The 21,989-nt window shown below is 38.0% G+C and overlaps 1 protein-coding gene across 7 annotated transcripts in view; it reads right to left on the bottom strand.

Moving 5' to 3' along the window:
- kaznb (kazrin, periplakin interacting protein b) overlaps nt 1–9,968 on the bottom strand; it is a 165,425-nt gene extending 155,457 nt beyond the window's left edge. For 2 of the 7 annotated variants that reach the window (XM_016670725.1, XM_016670722.1), the window contains exons 1-2: nt 8,107–8,691; nt 7,886–7,975 (exon numbers count right to left, since the gene is read on the bottom strand). In XM_016670725.1, the coding sequence (XP_016526211.1) occupies nt 7,886–7,961 (76 nt within the window). In that variant the 5' untranslated portion in view covers nt 7,962–7,975; nt 8,107–8,691. Of the gene's footprint in view, nt 1–7,885; nt 7,976–8,106; nt 8,693–9,836 lie in introns of those variants that run through there. The other 5 variants (XM_016670711.1, XM_016670709.1, XM_016670731.1 and 2 more) reach the window with 5 other exon arrangements.
- Nucleotides 9,969–21,989: the final 12,021 nt, after the last annotated feature.

The following is a 21,989-nucleotide window of genomic DNA, read 5'->3' as shown; positions in this document are numbered from 1 at the left end:
TCCTGTTTGCTAAAGCCAGAACAATGAGAGACAGATTTTGTCTATGTTCAAAATCCAGGACATTTTTGCTGCTTGTTGCCTTGCCTTTAAAAGGTAAGACTTGAGCCAAACGTTTTGGTTTTCCTTCCAGACGTTTCTCGCAGTAGCTGCTGTTTTGTGAAGCAAACGGAGGATAACGAGAAGCGACCGGCTCCCGATCAGCAACACAGAAACCGAAGACACAAAAAAAGACTTCCTTTACATTTTTCTCCACACAGAAGGTTTCTCTCACAATAAATTAGCAAAAACATCCAGATGTATTTTGTATCGAATTACTGTGATGACAAATGTAAATTTGAAATTGCACATGCATAAACATTTAAAGAGCCTCAGTGAAAACGTTTGCACATTCTTGTGGTGCAGAACCTGGTTGAAAATAGATTTATTACTGCGTTTTCATGTTTGTTTGTGTAAGGTGGAGCTGGGATGCACATAGAAATGGCTCTTTATTAAATATTCAGACTGCCAACAATGAAAAAGATACAATCAAAGCTGTCAGATGACTTTATTACCCTGTGAAAATAACTCAACAATAGTCCAAATGGTTTGGATGATTTTTCTCCCTCTTCTTCTCATAGAAAGTTTCTGTGTATGTCTAAGGAAAGGAAAGAGAGAGAAACCAATCATTGGGCTGTTTGCTTTTCCACATCGGTTTGAGGTGGGTTTGTATCCCAAAGGATTGAAAAACTTCAGATGTCTGAGATATTAACATGCATGGAAAAACCTTTTATTGTCGTAGAAAGACTTTCAGTTTTCAAGAAGTGAAAGTATTGCAAGAGAACACAAAACCCATTGCGAGGGAACGCAAAAGTTTTGAGAGAGAACACAGAAGAAAACAATGTCCCCATGTCCCTTAGAGGCCTCCGTAGCCAAAGAACCACGTTTGATTTTGCTGAGCATCCTCTTATTCTCTGGCGATTGTCTCCTCACTATGGGTTCTTCTTCCTCCTCTACTTTGAGTCCAACGTATCGAGCATCAGATTGTTGCTCACCGAGCGAAGTTGTTGCCACATTTAGCAACTTTACAGATTCCTCTGGAGCAACTTTTCTTCTGTGACAATCCAGGGAAGCACAGATAGTAAAGTTACAGTGAGCGCTGCTGTGATCTGTTCATTGGAGCCTAGAAGAATTTGAAAACAACATGCATGTCTTCTAATACACAAACATGCAAAATCCTTTTCAAATTTTGCATCTACACTGAATAAGATCCCACAAAAATAAATCTGACTACTTTCTTTGCCTTTTCATTTTCTTGGCCCGCGTTTACTTTTAGCTCAACAATTTTGGCCCATGTGTAAAACTTTTGGGCTAAAATAAATCCCTGCTTTTGACTCACTCAGGTTCAGTCAATGATTCACCTCCTGCACTGTGTGATGAGTTAAATTTGATATTATTCAAAACCGATTTATGCGCTACAAACTCAGGCAAACTATTTATATTATTAAAATCACACTATTAAGTTATTTCATAGAGTTTATTTGTCATTCTAAATCAGTATTTTTAATCACTTTTGCCTTGCCAAAGTAGATATTCCTTTCTTCTTCTGCCAAATATGCAAATGAGGTGATGACGACTGTCAAAACGGCTAATATCCATTTTTCTTGCTGATGAGTTGGCAGCAGCGCAGAGAGCGGTGTAGGTAGCATCCGAGCCTCCGGCTGTACAGTGAGAGCACACGAGTCGTGAGCTGTGAATTATTGAACCCTGCGATGTAGCCGAACCGTTTGAGCCGGAGCTGAATACAGCTGCTGAAGATATCTGGCAGTGAAAGGCCAGATTAACAGGACAAAGGCTGGACATTCCCAGGCAGCTTAAACTTGCTTAAAAATGCATGAACAGATGAATGTAGCACCTCCTCACTTTCTGAAATTGTACCAGAGTTTCACACGATTTCCTTAAGTTTCTCTGGGATTTGACACAGTGAAGCTGTTCGAGGTTTTCCTCCGTTGATGAATTAACCTCTCAGAAACTTACACAGCTACGGCATCAACGTTTTGACTTTTGTAGTTTGTTTGGTACAGTTATCTTTGTACAGAGAAATGCGTAAACAAGGAAAGAAATAAATAACTTATGACCTTCAGTACGAGTCAAAATTAACAGAGAAAGTGACTCTGTGGACTAAAAGCACAACTGAAAGACAGAAGAAGAGTTTTGTTGACTGCCTTTGCTTTTAATAGTCATGTTTTTTATTATTTTATGATCTGATGCTTTTAAGATGAAAGAAATCTATTTTTATGACTGAATGTAAATGTTGGTACTTGTTAATCTCTATTTTTAAAAAGATTACTCTTGTAAGAGAGACTGTAGATCTCAACAAGATATTTTATCTGGTTAGATAAATATTGTTGTTATTATTATTATTATTATTATTATTATTATTATTATTATTATTATTATTATTATTATTAAAAACTGTTTCTAATTGTTCTGGCTTTAAGCAAATAGATATAATCTTGTTAATCCCAAGTGTCCTAAACAATAAAAAGTAAGACTGATAGTGAAAGAAAATGAGAAAACAAATGAATGTTTTTTTGTACATTATGAACATGAATATCTCATTTAAACTGTTCCTATAGATTATTGTCCAAAACGTTTTATTTCAAACATAATTAAGTGCCTTTAATCACAGAACTATCTGATGAAATTTTTCAAATTTGTTGCTTTTTTCATCTCTGCAGCTTTTCAAGATGTTTTTGTCCTTTTATAATCATATCTGGTCAATGTAAAGGCTGTTAACTTCAGCACATAAACAACTCTCTCTATATATTGATATTTATTTTTGCACACATGCTCTTTAACACACACGCTCCTGGACTTAAAGCCTCTTTGACCAGCAGCGTTTCTATCTGAGCGTTTTTGCTATTCTTTCAGATCTTGTCTTTATGTCCACATCTCTTAATGTCCTTTCAGGCAGTAAAAAGGTACAAAGCTTTTATATCTTTTTATAGCCTGCTCTTGCTTCATTGGGCATCAATTTGCTTCGTTTTTAGATCCAAACGCGGTTGCTACGAGAAGTCTGACATGGTTCAGTGTTTTCACAAGCTTAAAAGAGCCTTCATTAGCAGTCCACAATTATCACAAACTGGAAATATCTGAGCACAATGCTTCAACTTCTTCCCTACTGGACCTGATCAATGAGAGTCAAAGGTCATTAAAGATCATTGATCGTGTTTGAGGGAAGGAATCTGAAACACAAACGACACCAGCCTTGGTTTTAAAGTAAAAACCGAGCTGCAAAAGTCAATTTTGGCACTAATATCAATACTACTACTTGTGGATGTGCAATAAAATTCATATCATATTGTGATGGGTGGCGGTAACAATATATATGATTTATATAAAACTTACAATAGAAATGAAAAAAAATCACATACTAATTGAGTGGAATGTATCTATTTGTATGCGTTAAACAGTCGTTTTTGTGGATGTTTGTACGAATGTTTAACTTTTTATGTTGCTGCCTATTATTGGCAATGATGGGCAGCAGCTGAATCTCAATGGTGGCCACCAGGTTAAATCAAACTTAAATAAATAAATGAAAAATAAATCTCTATAAAGAAGCACAATCACTTTAATGAAATGAATGAGTTCTAAATCAAGCTTTTTGTTCCCAGTGTTGTGACTGGAACTTGTAAGTTAACTGCATTGCTGGTATTCAGCTAAATACAAGCTTCGCTTTAAGGGCGTAAGACACGCACTTTGCAGATTACATTTTACAGTTTAACCCTCCTGTGGTCTTCAGAGACGGGGTCATTTAGATCGGCCTCTGCATGGTCCGGCGGGTTCGCACTGAGCCCATGTGAGACTTTACGAGGATTTCTTTTTGTGGTTTTGGAAAGACTATCAGACCATCACCCCACCCCGACCGTGATATCTGCTGCGCACCTCCTGAGCGTCGCGCTAAGACCGCTGGAGGGTTAAGAAACGGGGTTTACCTTGTGCGCGACCCAGCGGGGCTCGCACCGATCCTGCGTGCGCTTTTACCTCTCAGTTTACCCCTGGCTGACCGTGACATCTGCTGCGCTCCTCCTGAGCGTCGTTGTGAAACTGCGGGAGGTTAAACCCAAACCAGGTGCAGATAATTGATCTGCCTTTTTCACAAGCTCTTCCGATTACGTCATCCACAGGCATTATTGCGGCTAGCCGGTAGACTACAGGTCTCTGTCGTAGGTCAAATTTCTATCATTTCTACCGTATATATCGCGCATTCCTACTACTACTATTAAAAACTACTTCATGACCCAAATGAATTACAATTTCATTTGGTAAAATATAATTATCTACTTCTAAATACACAACCATCTTTTAGAAAAATAAAGTACTGGAGTATAATTCTCATATTATTGGCTGAACCACTGTGACCGTCAGGTGTAGAGACTAATGAGAAGCTGTTCCAGTTTTATCTCTTCATTCATTATGATCCTTCAACAGCCACATTTGGTTCATGCAAAATGAAGATCTGTGCAGGTACTATTATGTATTTGAACTGTGTACTGTTCAAACTATTTCCACAAAAGTCCTGGAAGGGTCACCGTCTCTATTTAGCAAGCAAACATGAAAACAGAAGCAGAAATAAATCAGCGGCACTCCATAAAAATCCTCATTTTCAAAAACTGCTTCCAGCATTTGGTCCGTCTGAAGCAGAATTTTAATCAGAGCCCAGCAACGCTTCAATTCAAGCCTGCTCTCAAGAACACAGCTTTAAGCCTTCAGATATGTTTAAACAAAGTGCATTATTTATAAAAGGCCGCTCTGAAGCAAAAAGAGGGTTAAGAACTTAGCAGAGACAACAATCCACTGCAGCACCAATCCAGTTTATCTCCCAACATAAAGCGCAGTCACAAATCCTAGCGGATGAAGTCCTTCAGTGATAAATGTGTCAAGATACTTTCTGAAATGCTTTCCAAAATAATTGCTGTTTCCAATATTAGCTTCTCGGCTGGATTCTTGTCTGTAATACTTGCTTTGAATCAGAACTGTTTCTCTCCAGGTAGTAATGATGAGGAACACAGGAAATTAAAACTGATACAACAAAGTGTGTGTGTGAGGTGCAACTCAAATGCCAGGATCATTGTGATATTTCTGCCTCCTCATTATCCGGTGTGAGGAAACACTTTGCTTGTTTGGATGAGCTCTGAAAATAAGGTACTGACCAAATCTTCTTAGAGAAAAATACTTGAGGAAATGTATTTCTGTAGACACTTCTGGCATCGTTACATCTGTAGACAAGATATTTTTTGTTCCCGTTAAATCTGCAGCCTGTTACTTTTATAAAAAAAAAAAAAGTGTTTCTTACATATTTCTTTAAACTATTACAATGTCGTGACAATATGAGACAGATAATCTGAAAAAAAAAATCAAGTTTCTCTGCCTTCTCCCTAAGGTCCTGCCGTCATCTGAAGAAACACGCGGCTCTTACAGAAACAGCTATTCAGAGCTGCAGTAAATAACCTTTACAAAAATATGATTTTTACATATCTGTTAAAACTGTCACCATGTCGTGACAGTGTAATATGAGACAAATAATCTGAAAACATTATAAAAAGGAGGTGAAACGCTCGACCTCGTCCCAGTGTTAATATTACCATTTGAAGAAACGTACTGCTACCAATCAAAAGCAACCAATCAGACCCAGGAGGAGGGTCTTAGCGTTGCCAATCATCTCATGTATGCACTTCTCACGCCCTCCCTCCTCCTCCTTCCACACATGAATGCTAAGACAATTTCTTCAAGATGTTTCCCACCATTTGCTCATTTAGCAGCAAGTACATGAGAATGATTGACAGCGCTAAGACCATCCTCCTGGTTCTGATTTGTTGTTTTAGACCAAGAACAGTGGGTTCCTTCAGACAGTAACAGTAGCAATGGTCTTTTCACAGATTATCTCTCATGTTGAACTGTCACGACATGGTGACACTTTGAACAAATATAAAAAAAATATCGTTTTGTAAAAGTTACATGCTGCAGCTTTAAATGGCTTCATATTCAGTATATTCTCTAGAAACTATAATTCTGACCAGGTGCATTATAATCTAAGACAGTTTTGAATAAAATGGCTGAATTTCCTAAGCCAATGTAGCAGCATGTCGTTCAGCTCTGCACAGGCCTGGTAAAGAGCCAGTCGTTTGATTTAAGTCCACTGGAGAAGGGATGCATCTAAAAATTGCAAGATAGAGGACTGGACTTAAGGAACTCTGATCTAATAATCACCCCAAGGTGTTTTAAGGTTCCTTAAATACAGCATATTAGTCCTGCTAATCCAGGGTCGAAGTATTAATACTTGCATTTAATCCTGATACCCTTAAAGGCTGATTTGAGTTTATCCATGTGACCCCAAAGTTGTTAAATATTTCTACTAGAAAATAGTCACAAATGTAGCTTAACAGAGGTTTTATGCTCTGAAAGCCGTCGTGACAATGAAACACAAGCTAACATGCTCGACCTGCCTCTCATAAGCCGACTGCATCACCTCCAGAAATATCAACATCATGCATAATAAATGCGACAAAAGCTGTTTTATTTTTCTGTTTCATTCAAATACCATAAATCTGCATTGTAAATGTGAGCTACGATAAACGGTAAGGTGTAGTATGATACTCTCTGCGGTTTGTATTGTATGACAACACAATGTGATATGGTATAGTAGTACAACATGATACATTATGTAAGCCTGAGACAAAATATTTTTTGGACGATAAATTGTCCCAAAAGTTATTGCAATAAACGATAATAATGTTGAGACCATTTTCAGGTCATAATAATACAAGAACACATTCTCAAAGATCAATAAACTTTAAGTTCAAAGTGTTAACTCTAACATTTAACACTGGAACTGGAGGACAATTTAAATATCCAAAATAAATAAACAAAACAACAAATAAAATTGTCTTTGAAAAAAGGGAAATGTTGAAACCAAAGAACCAGACTGGAGACTTTTGTCATCCAGTTCTTGGTAGAAAAACAGAGAAGAGATTTATCATGGAAATGGAAATTATTGAGCTCATTTCCATTTACCATGCAATTAATTGATTTATTGATTATATTATGACAGGCCCAACATTACGTATATTACAATGCAGTATAAGACGCTACATGATGGTACAATATCATAAAATGAGCTGTATTGTTCTCTTGTAAAATCTAGTTTTGATTCAGTGGTTTCCCAGTCGCTGCAATCACAAAGCAGCAAAAATATGTCATAATAGCAAACTTAAACACTTCATACACAATAAAAGGGATAAAAAGGAATAACTTTAGGCTGACAGCACGAGAAGCCCAGAAGATCCTGCACAACCATTAGAAAAACTAAATGAAAACATACCATGTGGAATATCAAACATGGATCTGAAAGTAGGGAACAGAAACACAATCATTTAACCCCCTCTCTTCATAAATTATTTGGTATTTTAAAAACATTGCATCAGAGAAGTGTTCTTCCAATTTTTCTGTGCTTTCATTTCAGATAAATCTCAGGCTGGCTGAGTTAGCGTCACAAACGTAGCTCAGCTCCTGACAGCAAACAGAAATGCTCTGAATACACCAAGATGCTCAACCTGCCTCTCATGAACTTACTGCCAACATCATCAACAGCAATCATTCAAAACTTAAGAGGATCCTCTCCCTAATCACGCAACCACAACTGCTTCTGTTTTCCTCATCCTATTGTAAACCGGTTCTGTGACACGTTTACAAATGCTTGTTGCACAATATCAGGATCACTCTAAAACAAAAAACTGCAACAACAAGCCAAAAAGAAAAGAGAAACTGGATTAGCAAAAGGTGGAGAGCAGATACTGACACATGATACATGCAGCTTTTATCAGGAGGTGCGTTTCCTGTCACTTACTGGCTTGCATGAGCTGCCCCTGGCGTCCAAACACCTGGGAGAAGGTGGCATGGCTGCAGGTGAGGGTGTCCTCCATGGCAGTCCCACTTGCTGAGGAGCCAGAAATAGAGAGCGGAGAGATAAGGGAAGGTCGGGCAGACTGCGTCACTCCAAGATCGGTGAAAGGAGGGAAAGTGGAGAGCAGAGAACAAAAGAGGAAGAGAGAGAAGGTTGATGCTTGCCTTGAGCTGCTGTGTGATGTCTGGTGACAACCGCACTCCTGTGGAGCTGTCCTGCTGCTGCGGATGGGGAGTGAAATACAGCTCCTCACTGCACACACCAGTACGAATAGAGCTGCTCGCCTGCACTGATAGGTGGTGGTGTGTGTGTGTGTGTGTGTGTGTGTGTGCTGGGCTGGATCCTCGTCAGCATGTAAGTGAGCGTGCAGGAGAGAAAGTTCTCTACGAGAGCATCTCAGAGGACAGGTAGCAGAACTAGAGGCGAACTCTGATCATGTTCACCTTCATCCATACAGATCGACAATCCTCCATGGTCCGGTCAGGCGGCGTTGGACGGAAAGAAACAGCAGCTTCTGCCAGGTAAAAAAAAAAAAGTCAATCCAGCAAGAGCTGACTCTGAAGGAGACAGCTGTATGAATAGGGATGAAAACAATTAATCGACTTACGATCGATAAATGGCTTACTAAGCTACATTCACACTGCAGCCTGAAGTGACCCATTTCCGATTTTTTTTTTTTTTGCCTTAATGCGACCCTTTTCTTTTCATAACAGTCTGAACAACACAGGTCAGATTCTGTTCGAATGCGACCCAGTCCACTTGGGGTGTGTTCACACTGCAGCCTGAAGTGACTCAATTCCGATTTTTTGGCAATTCCGATTTTTTTGCCGGAGCCGTTCACACTGCCAGTAAATGCGACCTGTATGCGTTTCTGCAGTGTGAACGGGCCTGAAAGTGTCCCGCATGCGCACTAGGGGGCGCAATAGCGTCAGCGTTCTCAGTGTTCTGCCACCAGCCATAAAAAGAAGAAGTGCTCAGTGTTTGCAGAAGTAAACATGGAGGCTAACGGTGGAGCTTAGCTTACATATTTGAAGTTGTTATCCGACCAGAGCAGCATATTAACATCTTAATCCTCATATTGTCCGTCATGGTTGTTGTTTTTCTTCTCACTTGCGCTTATCAGGACGCAGAATAGTGAGATTTGTTGAGAATCAGTGACATTCAGTTCGGATGAATTTGAATCGGATAGTTTCGGATATGGGTCACATTCGAAAAAGAATCCGACCTGTGCTGTTCACACTGTCATGAAAAGATCGGACACAGGTCATATTACGTCCAAAAAATCGGAAATGAGTCACTTCAGGCTGCAGTGTGAACGCACCCTTGGATATCCAATATGTATCCGATTCAAATGTGACCTAATGTCCAGGTCATCTGAACTGAACGTCACTGATACTCGACAAACGTCACTTTTCTGCTCCCTCATACGTGCAAGCGGGAAGACAAACAACAACCATGGCGGACTGTAATGATAATTAAGTTTTTAATATGCTGGCTCCTGTCGGACATCATCTTCAAAATCGTAAGCTAAGCTCCACGTTAGCATCCACGTTTACTTCCGCAAACACTGACCACTATTTCTTTATGGCGGTTGGAAAAACACTGAGCACGCTCTCTATTATTGCGCCCTCTACTGCGCATGCGGGACACTTTCAGGTCGTTTGCAGTTCACACATACAAGACACATTTGGAAGTATGAATGACAGGGCAAAAAAAAAAAATCAGATTTGACTAAAAATAGCAATTGGGTCACTTTAGGCTGCAGTGTTAATACAGCCTAATAACATCCGCTTCTTTTATCGTCATGTAGTGTTGCAGTTTGGCCGTCATCCAACAGAGGCCGCCAGTCATCTTCGTTAAGCGGAGCCAGAACTATGATAGTGGAAAATGTTACCTTCCTGTTCAAATAAAATCTTGGTTCTGGCGGATTTCTCCTCTTCACTCTGATTCTCTCCAGTTGGTTTTAGGGCGGGCCAATCAGCGAGCAGAAGGAGAAGTTGTGAACAATGACGTCGATTTTTTTATTTTTTGCACTATTTTATAATTCTAGTCTGTCTGTAGTTTTAGCAATGGCAGCGGAGAAAGTGAGCAAAACCGTTCAGTCCGCTTGATTGGTTTCCAAATATTGAATATTAACAGCCGCCTGGTTTGGATTGACCCAATCTTTAGCAGACAAATTTTAAAAAAGTAAAAAATCTACGAGAATAAGAACAGTACAGAAACAAAGATGGTGAAGCGAAACTTATAGTGGGAAAGAGAAATAATCCAGAGTCCAGAGTGGGTTGGGAATTAACTTCATGCGGTTCTGTTTTGAAATATAAACACTGGACAAGCACCTAAAGTTTAATCTTTTTTTTTCTATTCAGCAACTTTAGAGGTTATTATATTTTATAAATATCTCTAAGTTTAATAATGTGAGAAAACCCACATTTTCAGCTTATTCTGTTATCATACAACTGACATAAAATAATGTTAAAATTTAATGATTATTATTGTTTTTAATTCAGTATATTATGAAAAATGTAACTCTATGTTATGGAAAAATGGTTTATCCTCTTGATACAAGAGAAAATTCAGCCGATTAACAATTAATCATTAGTTGATTGATAAAATCACTCTATTTTAGATTAACTCAATAATTGATTACTCACATTCCTGGCATGGACACACTTTTATCTTATGATCTAGGTTTTCTCCCCTCCCCCTTCTTTCCAGACCTCATTTGCTTTGCCTCAGCGTAACATTTCACTCTCTCTCCCCTCACATCTCTATCACTACCCCAGCCCCACCCCATGCAAATCCCCACGATCCATCTCAAAGCCCGGGCCGCTGCTGGGAAACAGACTCCAGGCATACTGGAGCGCTTCATCTTTCCCTCCACCTCAATGCAGACGAGAATTTGGGAGAAAAAAATGGAGAAAGAACAAGTGGAGGAGTTGTATTAAAAGTGAAAGTAGGGCTTGTACAGCTGGTAGTTTCCAGAGGCTTCAACATGAAAAGGCATTGTAGAAAAGTGCTGAGTATAAAATAAAAATCAGCTCCTCCTTGGCCCCACTGGAAACACAACCCTTGTGAACACGCCTCCGTATACAGGGAAGCAGCAGCGGAGATCATGAGGCAGACTTCCAGTCGCTGCAACGCAGAGGAAGACGAGTGTGTTTTAGCAATAATCTACATCCTCACATAACCTCTCCGACCGTGAAAGACACGATTATTTATTCTAGTTTAACTTTCCCCATTTTGTGAATTCAGATCCACAAACTACCAGAGATGGGTAGAGTACCCAAAAGATGTACTCAAGTAGGAGTAACTCTACTTCAACATACTTTTACTAAGTAAAAGTAGGAAGTATCTATTCAAGAAACTACTCAAGTAAGAGTTAAAAAGTATTTGGTAAAAATGCGACTCAAGTGCAATTTTTGGCAGTAAGTCCCTAATCTAACACTCCTGTAGCTGGCAGCTGGTTTACAGGCGGTTTCCTCCCAGAGACCCGTCGTCATGGAGCCGTCTCTCACTCCTCGGCTCAGCAGGGTGGACACACCAGGGATCACTTCCTCAAATCCAGACCTCTTGTTTTGAAATAAACCGGCAGGACGCTTCGCACACCAAAACCTACAGAACCCAAACTGAAACAGAATCAGTTTGTCATTAAATAGCAGTAATGGGTTTTCAGATTGACTGAGCATCCCTTGGAATGGGGCTGCATACACAATACAACTAAAAACTGCAAAATGCAAAGATCAAACCAGACATTTCAGAAACAAAGACAAATCTCAACTCCCATCTCCAACTCTGCGAGACTAATGCTCAGCAGAATAAAGATCCTCTCCGTCTTCATCAGCTTTAATGCTATTCTCTTTGAACAGGAAACGGGTGCAGGGAGCTGTTTTTGGAGGCTCTGTATTGTCACATATAAGCAACTGCCACTGCAGCTTCTCTCTCTGTTTGCTATGTGGGTTTTTTTGCAGTAAACAAATTATATTTTGTCTATTTAAATCCCCCACAAGCCAGTGGGTTGCAGGTTTTCTATTTTATACTCTGTATTCTGTTGCATGAAATAGTAAAACGCTACAGGTCAAATTTTTCTGAGGTTATTCAAGGTTTATGAGCCGTCTGACCATTATCATCTGTTTAAGTATCGTCCATGCTACCAGGCATTTTGAGAAAGGGAGAGTAGGTAAAAATGAAAAAAATGTAATAATTATGTAGAAGACAAATTGTAGGTTTTAGTGAGTGATAAAATTCAGATTTTTTTTTTCTTTTTTGTAGGTTATTACATGTCAATAGATTTGTCTCCTGTTCTTGCAAAGTGCTCAGACTGTAGTTGGTGTTACCTGTAACTTTTCAAGTTCAGAAGAGATTTTGGTATCAGCTATTTGTAAGTTAAATGAGGAAGCGAGTCAATTACAATAAACTGTGTTGTGAATCTATAACATCTCATCACACAGTTGTGACTCTGACTTTCATGTCTTTTTCATGGTTTAGAAGGACAAGAAGCTGCTTTGCTGCTGTAGTGAACACAATGACCAGACGAGTCCGACTGCTACAGATTTTACTGCAACCTAAATAATTCAACAGGTACAGCAAATGGATGGATAGATAATTACCTGACCTCTTGGGGAAACCCAGTCAGTAGGGTTGTAAACATAAAACAAAACAAAATGAAACAACTATGACTGCAAAAGTATCGAGTCTCATCCTGATGCAGCAGAACATTGTGAACTTCACACTCCTGATTCTAACAGACGCGCACTATTCAGAACTGGGGTACAACAAAAGTAACTTGTGCTTCATATAGGGGATAAGTCTTGATGTTCCTCAAAATTTCCTTAATTTCCTCCTGTTAGGAGCCATACCTGCGTGTTTTTTAACATACCACATGGGTCAAGAGATGAAACTGTGTGTCAGCAGCTTAAAGATAAAACATGACCAGTAGGTTTTGTGGTAAACACACATATCAGTTTGGAGGAAAACAAATGTCTTTTAAGCAGAAATGATCTGTTGAGAATAAAAATCAAGGGATTAAAGTGTCTAAATTTTTCCCCTTGCTGACGTTCTTTTATCCAGCAAGCATCAAAATATACAAAAGAATATGTTTTCTAAGGAGGAAAGAGACAGAACTAATAAGTTCTTTCATATTTAAACAAACTCACAGAGAACAGATGGAAGCCATTCCCATTGTTTTCATTTTTTATATAATTGTTCAAACAAAACCAGACCCCTTCATGCATGGTTTAACCAGTCAGGCAGGTAAATGTTCACATTTCCTTCCTGTTGATGATTTCTGCTGATTTTCCAGTGGAGTAACAAAATGAAGCAGACTGAGATTTAGCTAAAAACACACACGTGTTCCTCCATTTAGATTCAGTGTTGGGAAATAACCAATGAACCTATCAGAAACTTACAAGGCAATGACGTCATCATTTGGGCCTTCCTGAATAATTTAAAGGCGCAGTAACCTCAGTGCGTATAAACTCCTGATTTAGGGACAGAAATAAAAAGATATTTAAAAAAAAAAAAAGTTTTAGTAAACTTGACTGTTCTAAAACAGCAACAAAACAAAAAAACCTTATTTAATATCAGATATTGAGAATTATTGTTTTTTTATTTAGTGTATGTGAATTTCTGCTGCTCCAGTTGTTGGTAATATTACCATTAAAGTTTTTCTGAGGGATGTCAGTTCGTTTAGTTAACCAGACAAATTTCTGCCAAGCTAAAAACGTCACTGCTGCTTTGCATATTTACATAGAAGTCTGGTTATTTATAAGTGAGTGGTGAGTCAGTTTATAACAATAACCTTCCTGTTTGAAACTCCCAAACTGAAAATGATGAGTGTCTATATGAAGAAGAAGTGAAGCAATAACTTGCATGTTAGTTTTGGTTTTTCTGAATTCTCTCTGTCGTGTGATGACCTCTGAACAGAAAGTCGCCACAAAAAAAATCTGAATTTTCTTTTTCTTATTGACACAAATCATCAGTTTTACCCAAAATAATCGACAAAAGATTTATTTTTATATGAAATAAGCAGCTGTAAAGGTTTTCCTCACTACACAAAGAGCTCTGTAAGTTGAGTTTATGCCCAGTGAAGACCTTGCAGCGACAGTAAAAGTCAGCTTTTCATCTTTGCAGAAGGGGTCTCATCTTTATGACAGGTTTAGCTGTGTGACTGGGTCTGTGGATGGCGGTGTCAGCATGTAGCTGAGTCCATCCAGCACACGGGTCCACTCTGAAATATTTGTGCAGACAGTTATGCCTCCCTCAGGAGCGTCTGTAACTCCCGCTCTCTTTCCTCCATCAAGTTAAAATTTCAATTCTCTCTCAATATTTACCTGCAAGGCTAACGACATTCCCATCGCTCTCTGCCGCCAAAGCCAAATCCCAGCTTTCACCAGTCGGGTTATATTAACCTCAAGTTCAGCGGCGTCTGACAGTAGTGCAGGAAAGTAAACATGGTGAACATTTCACATGCCTCTCCTTCAGCAGAACGGGCCAGAGAAACAGTTTAAGTCCCTTCAGAAAGCCGAGTTTATTTCAGGTTAATCTGATCCACTGCAACTCAAACAGATGCAAGACGACTGGATATTTAAGCAAAATGTTCTTCAAAGAAAGAAAACGAGGAATGGTTTTAAAGAATGTTTACAAATAAAAGTCTGAAAAGTGTGGTGTGCTTTTCTGTTGTGAGACACATAAATAAATCCTGTACAGAAATCACCTCAATAAAAATAAATGTGCAAATCATTTTTCAAGTCAAATTAGAGCAAAATTTCTGGCCCAAATTTCAAACTTGAAACCTAGCAAAGCAAAACCACCTGAACCCCACGTCGGTCATGAAACATGGAGGTGGCAGCGTCATTCTGTGGGGAGGCTGGTTCTAGTTGACAGAGATACATACAGCAAAATCCAGGAAAAATACCTCTTAAATGCTGTAAAATACAAGAGTGTGTGGAGACTCACATTACAGCAGAAAAATTACCTTAAACTTAGAGCTGAATGAAAGCATATGTTAGAATGGCCTAGTAAAAGTAAAAAGCTAAATACAACAGATAATTTGTGTGCAAGTCTTTAGCTTGAACTATTCTACAATACAAATTAGCAAAAATGTCTCTAAAGGTGCAAAGCTGATGACACATGGCAAAGTTTGTCCAAAGTGCTGAATACAAAGGCACACCACACTTTTCAGATAGTAAGAAATTGTCTTAGGATTTACTCTTATGCAATATTTCCTGTTTAATTTATAAAAACAGATAAAATATCTTGGAGCTTTGGATATGTTTTGGATGCGTCACATGAAAGGACTAAAGTTTTGGGATAATTTATGTAATTTTCTTTGTATTTTGGAAGCATATGAGTTACATTTTAAATGATTATTTTTAATATTTTCTGAAGTCTTCTGTGTAAACATAATTAACTTCACATACACTGTTTTTAGTAGAAATACAGATAGATAACAAAAAGCTGTGATCGCTTTCCTCCAGCAATAATCTATAGAACGTATAGTTCTATAGATTACTATAGATAAACTTATTATTATAGATAAACTCTCCAACAGCTGAGCTGCAATAGTTAATCATCTCAAATTGTTTTATGAAGCCATAAAGTGGGGGAAAAAACTAATTAAATTTTACATTCTTGGAATGATTTTCCATTCTATGCGTCATAATTGATGCCTGTACATTTTTTTTTACTCTTCTAAATCCTAAATCTGCTTCTCTGGCACATCGTGTCATTCAGTCAAGTCGGGCGCATAGAGTTGTGTGGAATTGCATTTTTATGAATAGAGCAGAAGCTCAGCACAGCAATCTGGGGAGAGTGCAGCCATATTTCACCCTGACAGCATGAGTATGGTGTAGCACTCCTACAACCGCACCGATCACCCATAAACAACATCCGGCTGTAAACTCCAGCATCACGTCAGCGGGGCCAAATAAACACGACTCCATCAGAAAGACCACAAATCCAGCCTTGTGGATCGAACCCGGCGCACAGGACGCATCGTCTCATGACCGCATCCATCAGTAGGATATGCATGCATCATGTGTTCAGTACAGATCCAGCTTGTTTCCGGTGTTAAGACTCAGGTTTTTGGTACCAGGCAGCCGCCGTGCAGAAGGTTTGACAGACCATTAAAGGACTGACGGATGAGATCTGACCCAAAAATAAACTCAGCCGGATCAGACGAGTGTGACGTCACAGGAACGGAGGTGTTTTAGTTTTAGCCATCAAAATCTCCAGCGTGAGACTCAACACACACAGTATGAAACTTATATATATATATATATATATATATATATATATATATATATATATATATATATATATATATATATATACGAACTATGACCATGTTGTGACTTTTTGTTATGAGATAATCTGTGAAAAGATCAATCTCCTCCACTTCCTCTCTGAGCTGCTACTGCCATCTGAAAAACAACCAATCAGAGCCAGGAGGAGGGTCTTAGCGCTGTCAATCATCCCCATGAATGTGCTGCTAAATGTGCTAATAGTAGAGAATCAATTTACCAGTTTATCCACCGTTACAGGAGACTCTGCTAATCCTGAGCATTCACAGAGAAAGTGATTGGATTAAAGAAGGCAGCCATCTTTCAACCAGATATATTTTTGATGGAATATTTCTGTAAATCATTATAGATTGTAAACATAAAGATGGCCTTGCATTTAGTCTTGCTATAGAAGAAAGATAAATGGATAATGTCCTAAACATCCTGGGTGGTTTATTTATTTATTTTTCTGAAACTGTTTCAGTGCCTGGATCACTTCTTTCTGTTTTCAGCCAAACACTTCATTCTCTGTTTTTGAATTAAAGTTGCTTGATGTTTGTCGTCCTTTTTCCTATGAAATTAAAACAAAAGCAAATCGCAGAGTTTGAAAAACAAACACTTGGACGGCAGAAACTTTCCAAAAGTAAAGCTGGCAGTTTTACTCTTGGTGATTATGTCCAACGTAATTTTTAAGTTCTGTTACTGCTGGATATGTACTCATGCTTTAAATTGTTAACTTTCATGCAAGAGTATCCAGCTGTGATGTTTATGCATATTCCAGATTTACTGTTTTAATATCCTCTCACGTCTTAAGTTTCCAAAAATGCTGCTCCCGTAGAGTCTCGCAAATATGCACAGCCTTACTGAATAATTTATGCTGATTCATGGGCATATAAAATTGCCCATGTGACATCTGCCAGGACATTTTTATGACTAAAATAGTTTATTATAGTGGTGTTATTTATCAGAATAGCAGCAACCATAATATTTTATTATAAATTTTAATGCTAAGGCGCCTTAATTTTCTATTTTGGGTAATCATGTAACACAAACTCCACTTTCCTTGAGCAGCTTATGTAATAAAAATTGATTTCTGAAGTTCTAGCCAAATAATCTCCTCATGAATCTTTCAACTGTGCAAACGTTTACTCCTTATTTCTCTGCTGATTCACAGAAAACTGCAGAAATTGAGAATTTAAAGCACTTTGTCACTCGCATGTCAATATCAGTGAAGAGTAAACTGATACAAATCTGTCAGGAACAGGCAGAGGAAGGGCAGCAGAAGCACCCCGGCCCGGCCGGAGGCTGCTGACCTGAGCAGAGGTCAACGGTAAGGAGCGAGGCTACCAGAACGTTTCAATAAATCAGAATATCACCAGGAACTTTAAGTTATAATNAAAAAAAAAAAAAAAAGGGGGGGCACATCTAACCGCACTTTAGGACATAATATTAAAGCCACACAGTTTTCAGAGTTTAATAAAACAATGATAAATTACAAAATTTTATCATTTTGCAATCAAAGCTAAGAAAAGTCTCTATATAGAACATACAACTATGCATATGCAAGATATTTTATTAGTAATTTCTTTCTCCAGGTCTAATTTGTTATAGGAAAGTATTGCAATATTCAAACCCGCAATTTAGCAAGATATGTAAATCAGAGCTAGACCACCAGACATATTGTCTTTACAGAATTACACTATTTAAAATGTGAACAAGGGCCCAATGCAACCTTTTAGTGGACTGTAATCTATAAAAAAGAGCTGCCTGTTTGCTACTGCAGTGGAGATGAAGATGGTCCATTCAGGAAAGCAGAGCTGCACCAAACTTTAATGTGGAACTGCAGAAAAAAGACAAAAAAACAAAAGCAAAAATTGAATTGTTAATGCATGTCACCATGAGAAAAGCCTACTCAGTTTTGCTTAATTTTCTAAAAAATTAAAATCACACATGTTTGTCTCATGAAGTGAAAAAACTATTTGTGATTCTCACATGACATCGTGGGCAGGGCCTAAAATCACAACAAAAGATTTATGATGTGTGCAAATAAAAGTTTGTTTGGCAAATAACTTTTTAAGTTCACAAGACAAAAATTAGTTATTCAATTTAAAAAAAAAGTTTTTTTTTAAACAAAACGGTTTTTAAATAAAAAAAAATCATTACAATTCCAAAAGTTTTATTAACAATTTTATTTTACTTAATTGAGGTCTTTTTTTTTTCATTGAATAATTGGGGAAAAATAACTTCATACTCTGTGAACCAGACCCTAAACTTAAAGTCTGGATTGAGTTTTTTCCCCTTCATTAATGACACACTTGTATTACATACATTATATCTATCTTGGTAATTCAGGGTGTGTTATTTTTAATTCTAAAATAATATCTTTGTTGGACTTTTATTTAAGAGCTATTCTCTTTCAAGGTACATTTACCTAACGCTAGAATAAATGCAATGTACATTATGCAGCAAAGGAAATTAGAAGACATTTATCCACTATGGAGATGATCGTTTTGGACAGTCGATGTGCCTCTATTGCATAAGCGATACTGAAGAATGACCGATATCATTAACGATACAGGGAAGAAGCTTTTTAGTCATCTAGCTTTGCTAGCAAAGTCGTTAGCTAGCAGCTAGCTAATAGCACAACAACAACAGCCTAATGTCTGCATGATAAAAATACTGAATCGATAGACAAGAACAGTTTTTCCTCACCTGGCTGTCTCAGTAGTTCAGAGAAAGGCAGACGCAGAGGCCTGTCAGTGTCTGTTGTATTTCATTACCTCTCTGCTTAAACCGCGACTCCGGGCTGAAGCAGAAACGATACTTCAACGTTTTCCGTCATCTGAGAAGCAGCAAGTCTGCTCCACTTTATTCACCAAAAACTGTTCTGTAATCTGGAACGTTCGCTACATTGAGCTCCAGTTAGCCGCCTTCTGTCACTGCGCGAGAGGCAAACTGCGTCATGCGTCACGGGCAAAAGGTCAAAGGTAACAACGTGACCGGAGGGCTTATTATGTTGTACAAAAAATGCCCAACAAAAATAATAATAATAATAATAATAATAATTACAAATAATTTTAGTACATGTTATTATGTGTCAGAAGAGGGCTTAGGAAATAATACCAAAAAATAAAAAAAATAATAAATTGACCAAAAGGGCACTTGGGGGGCAAGGAGCACGTGCCTGCCCCGGACCGAGGCTGCTGACCTGAGCAGAGGTCAACGGTAAGGAGCAAGGCTACCATAACGTTTCAATAAGTCAGAATATCATCAGGAACTTTATTTAAGTTATAATTTATTGTAGTGCTTTATGTCCGGTTCGGCTCTCTGTTACACAGTTTTTAAATGCTACATGTCTATTTGACATTATTTCTGTAGTTATATTACTTGTTATTTTATAATTGCTGTTTTTAATTAGTACAACTATTTGATTCAGTTTAATTATGTAGTGACAGTTTACACCATGTAATCTCACGGTAATTTACAAAAAAGTCACTTCAGTTTAATCATGCATATATTCCAATTGATCCTAGTTATCAAACAGCATCATAAAAAAAAGAAAAAGCTCTTACCAAGTATTTTTGGTCTAGTTTCTAGTGCAAACATCTTAGTTCACTTGAAATATGACAAAACCAACTTCTAAGCACATTTTTAGCAAAATATAGAAGCTTGTTTCAAGTCAATAATCCCTTAATATTAATGAAAAACTACTGGTTCCACTGGCAGAATAATTCATTAGTAACATGGGGAAAATGTCTTGCTATAAGTGAAATAATTCACCAATGAAACACATAGTTTTAATCAATATTAAGGAATTATTTACTTAAACAAGCGCCTATATCCTGCTGAAAAGTTTCCTGTAAGTTACTTTGTGTGCTAAGATATTTGCACTATAAACGAGACACCAGCACTTGGTAATATTTAGTGTTTTTGCAGTGCGTGCATCAAGTTCAGCTGATTATTTGACTAAAAAGATTGTGTAGTATCAGTAACTTACAGCATTCACCCGTCGTGGATGAGCATGAAGCGACAATCAGTTGTGTTGTTGACTTTTCAGCAAACCGTCATATCAAGCATGCATGAAGAGACAGTGGGAAGGAAAAACTCCTCTCCAGCAGAACCCGACTCAGCGTTAATGACCATCAGGGGGGAAACAGAGGATACACACAAAAAGAGAAAGTGATTCAGGAGTACTTACAAATGTTAACGAAAAGTAAGAATTTAAAGGGGCAGCGTCATGTAAAATCTACTCTGTTGAATTTTGCATTATGTTATTTCTTCATCAAAAACACACCTGGAGATTTTCTCCAATTCTTTCTGCCATGACAACCATTCAGCTGTGCAGAAAGGACGGGTGGACCCTCCACCTGCAGCTCCCCCACGCAGCTCCTTCAGACTAGCCGGCAGCAATTAGCAAACACCTGGTGGATCATTACAGGAGCTACTTCTCAGTGCAAACGGAGCGATGTTGTGATGACTTCCTGAAGGCGGAGTTTCAGAAAGAGGAGCAGTTTTTAAAGAGACAGACGCCCAATTACAAAGTATAAATGTTAATTGATATACAACTCTAGAATAAATTAAGACCACTGCACTGAACTCCATTGAAAACCTCCTCGTTATTCCACCAAATGTTGATTTCTGAACTCTTCCTGAGATCAGAAATCAACATTTCTACATTTATAAATTACTATTTATAAATGAATATGAATTTGTTTCCTTTGCATTATTTGAGGTCTGAAAGCTCTGCATCTTTTTAGTTATTCTGACCATTTCTCATTTTCTGCAAATACTAAATTTTTTCTTGGAATTTCAGAAACATGTCAGTAGTTCATAGAATAAAAGAACAATGTTCATTTTACTCAAACATAAACCTATAAAGAGTAAAATCAGAGAAACTGATAATTTTAAGTGATCTCTTAATTTTTCCCCAGAGCTGTATATTATATTGTTTTAACAACTGAAGCTAACAGTTACTTGATTGTGCTGTGAAACGGCTCTATGTGCCTGGAAAACATATAATACTACCCCTTTAATGCTACTGTCATTTACCTTAATGACAGTAGCAGCTTCTTTAATGGAGAGACATGTTAACAGAGGAGCTGTGAAGCAGTTTTCCAGTCTACAGATAGTTATCTGCAGCAGTCGGCCAATAGCGTTGTCCAGCAGAGAGGCGGGGTTAATCACTGAACGACAGGGTCAGTGTATCATCAATGGAGAAGGATTTGGTGTTGACAGCATTATAATCAGCTGATTCCTCCTCCAGGAAGGCGTCTAAACAGAAAATCAAACCAGATGTTGCTTCTATGGAGAGAAGATAACAGAAAACAAAGCAATTCACTCTGCTAGGAACATATGGACCAGTCTGGTGAATGAAGGAGGTTAATTATTAAACCTTTATAAATGAGGAGAAACTTAAAATCTACTCAGGATTTAACAGGTGAAGGGAAGCCAAGACAGCAGATTTCAGTTTTAATCACAGCTCTTGTTTTGGATCAGCTGAAGGCTTTTAGCTGCTTTTTGATGGTTTCCTGAGAGCAAACATTTACAGTCGTTCAGCCTTGAAGCAACAAAGTGTATTAATTTATCAGTGCCTCTCTGAACGGACCGTTTCCAATTCTGGCAACAGAAAAAAATGTGTTCTTTGTTACAAAATAATTTATTTGTACTGGGAATAATATGTTTAGTTTGTATCTACAGTTTAGTCCAAAGTATAATATTATTTATACTTTTTTTATGGATCGAGTTAAAATTCAGCCAAGAAGTTTGTT

The sequence above is a fragment of the Poecilia formosa genome, unplaced genomic scaffold (assembly GCF_000485575.1).
Source record: "Poecilia formosa unplaced genomic scaffold, Poecilia_formosa-5.1.2 Scaffold2, whole genome shotgun sequence".
NCBI classification, from domain to species: domain Eukaryota; kingdom Metazoa; phylum Chordata; class Actinopteri; order Cyprinodontiformes; family Poeciliidae; genus Poecilia; species Poecilia formosa.
The sequence above is the reverse complement of the archived record's forward strand: the minus strand, read 5'-3'. Positions and strand labels throughout refer to the sequence as shown.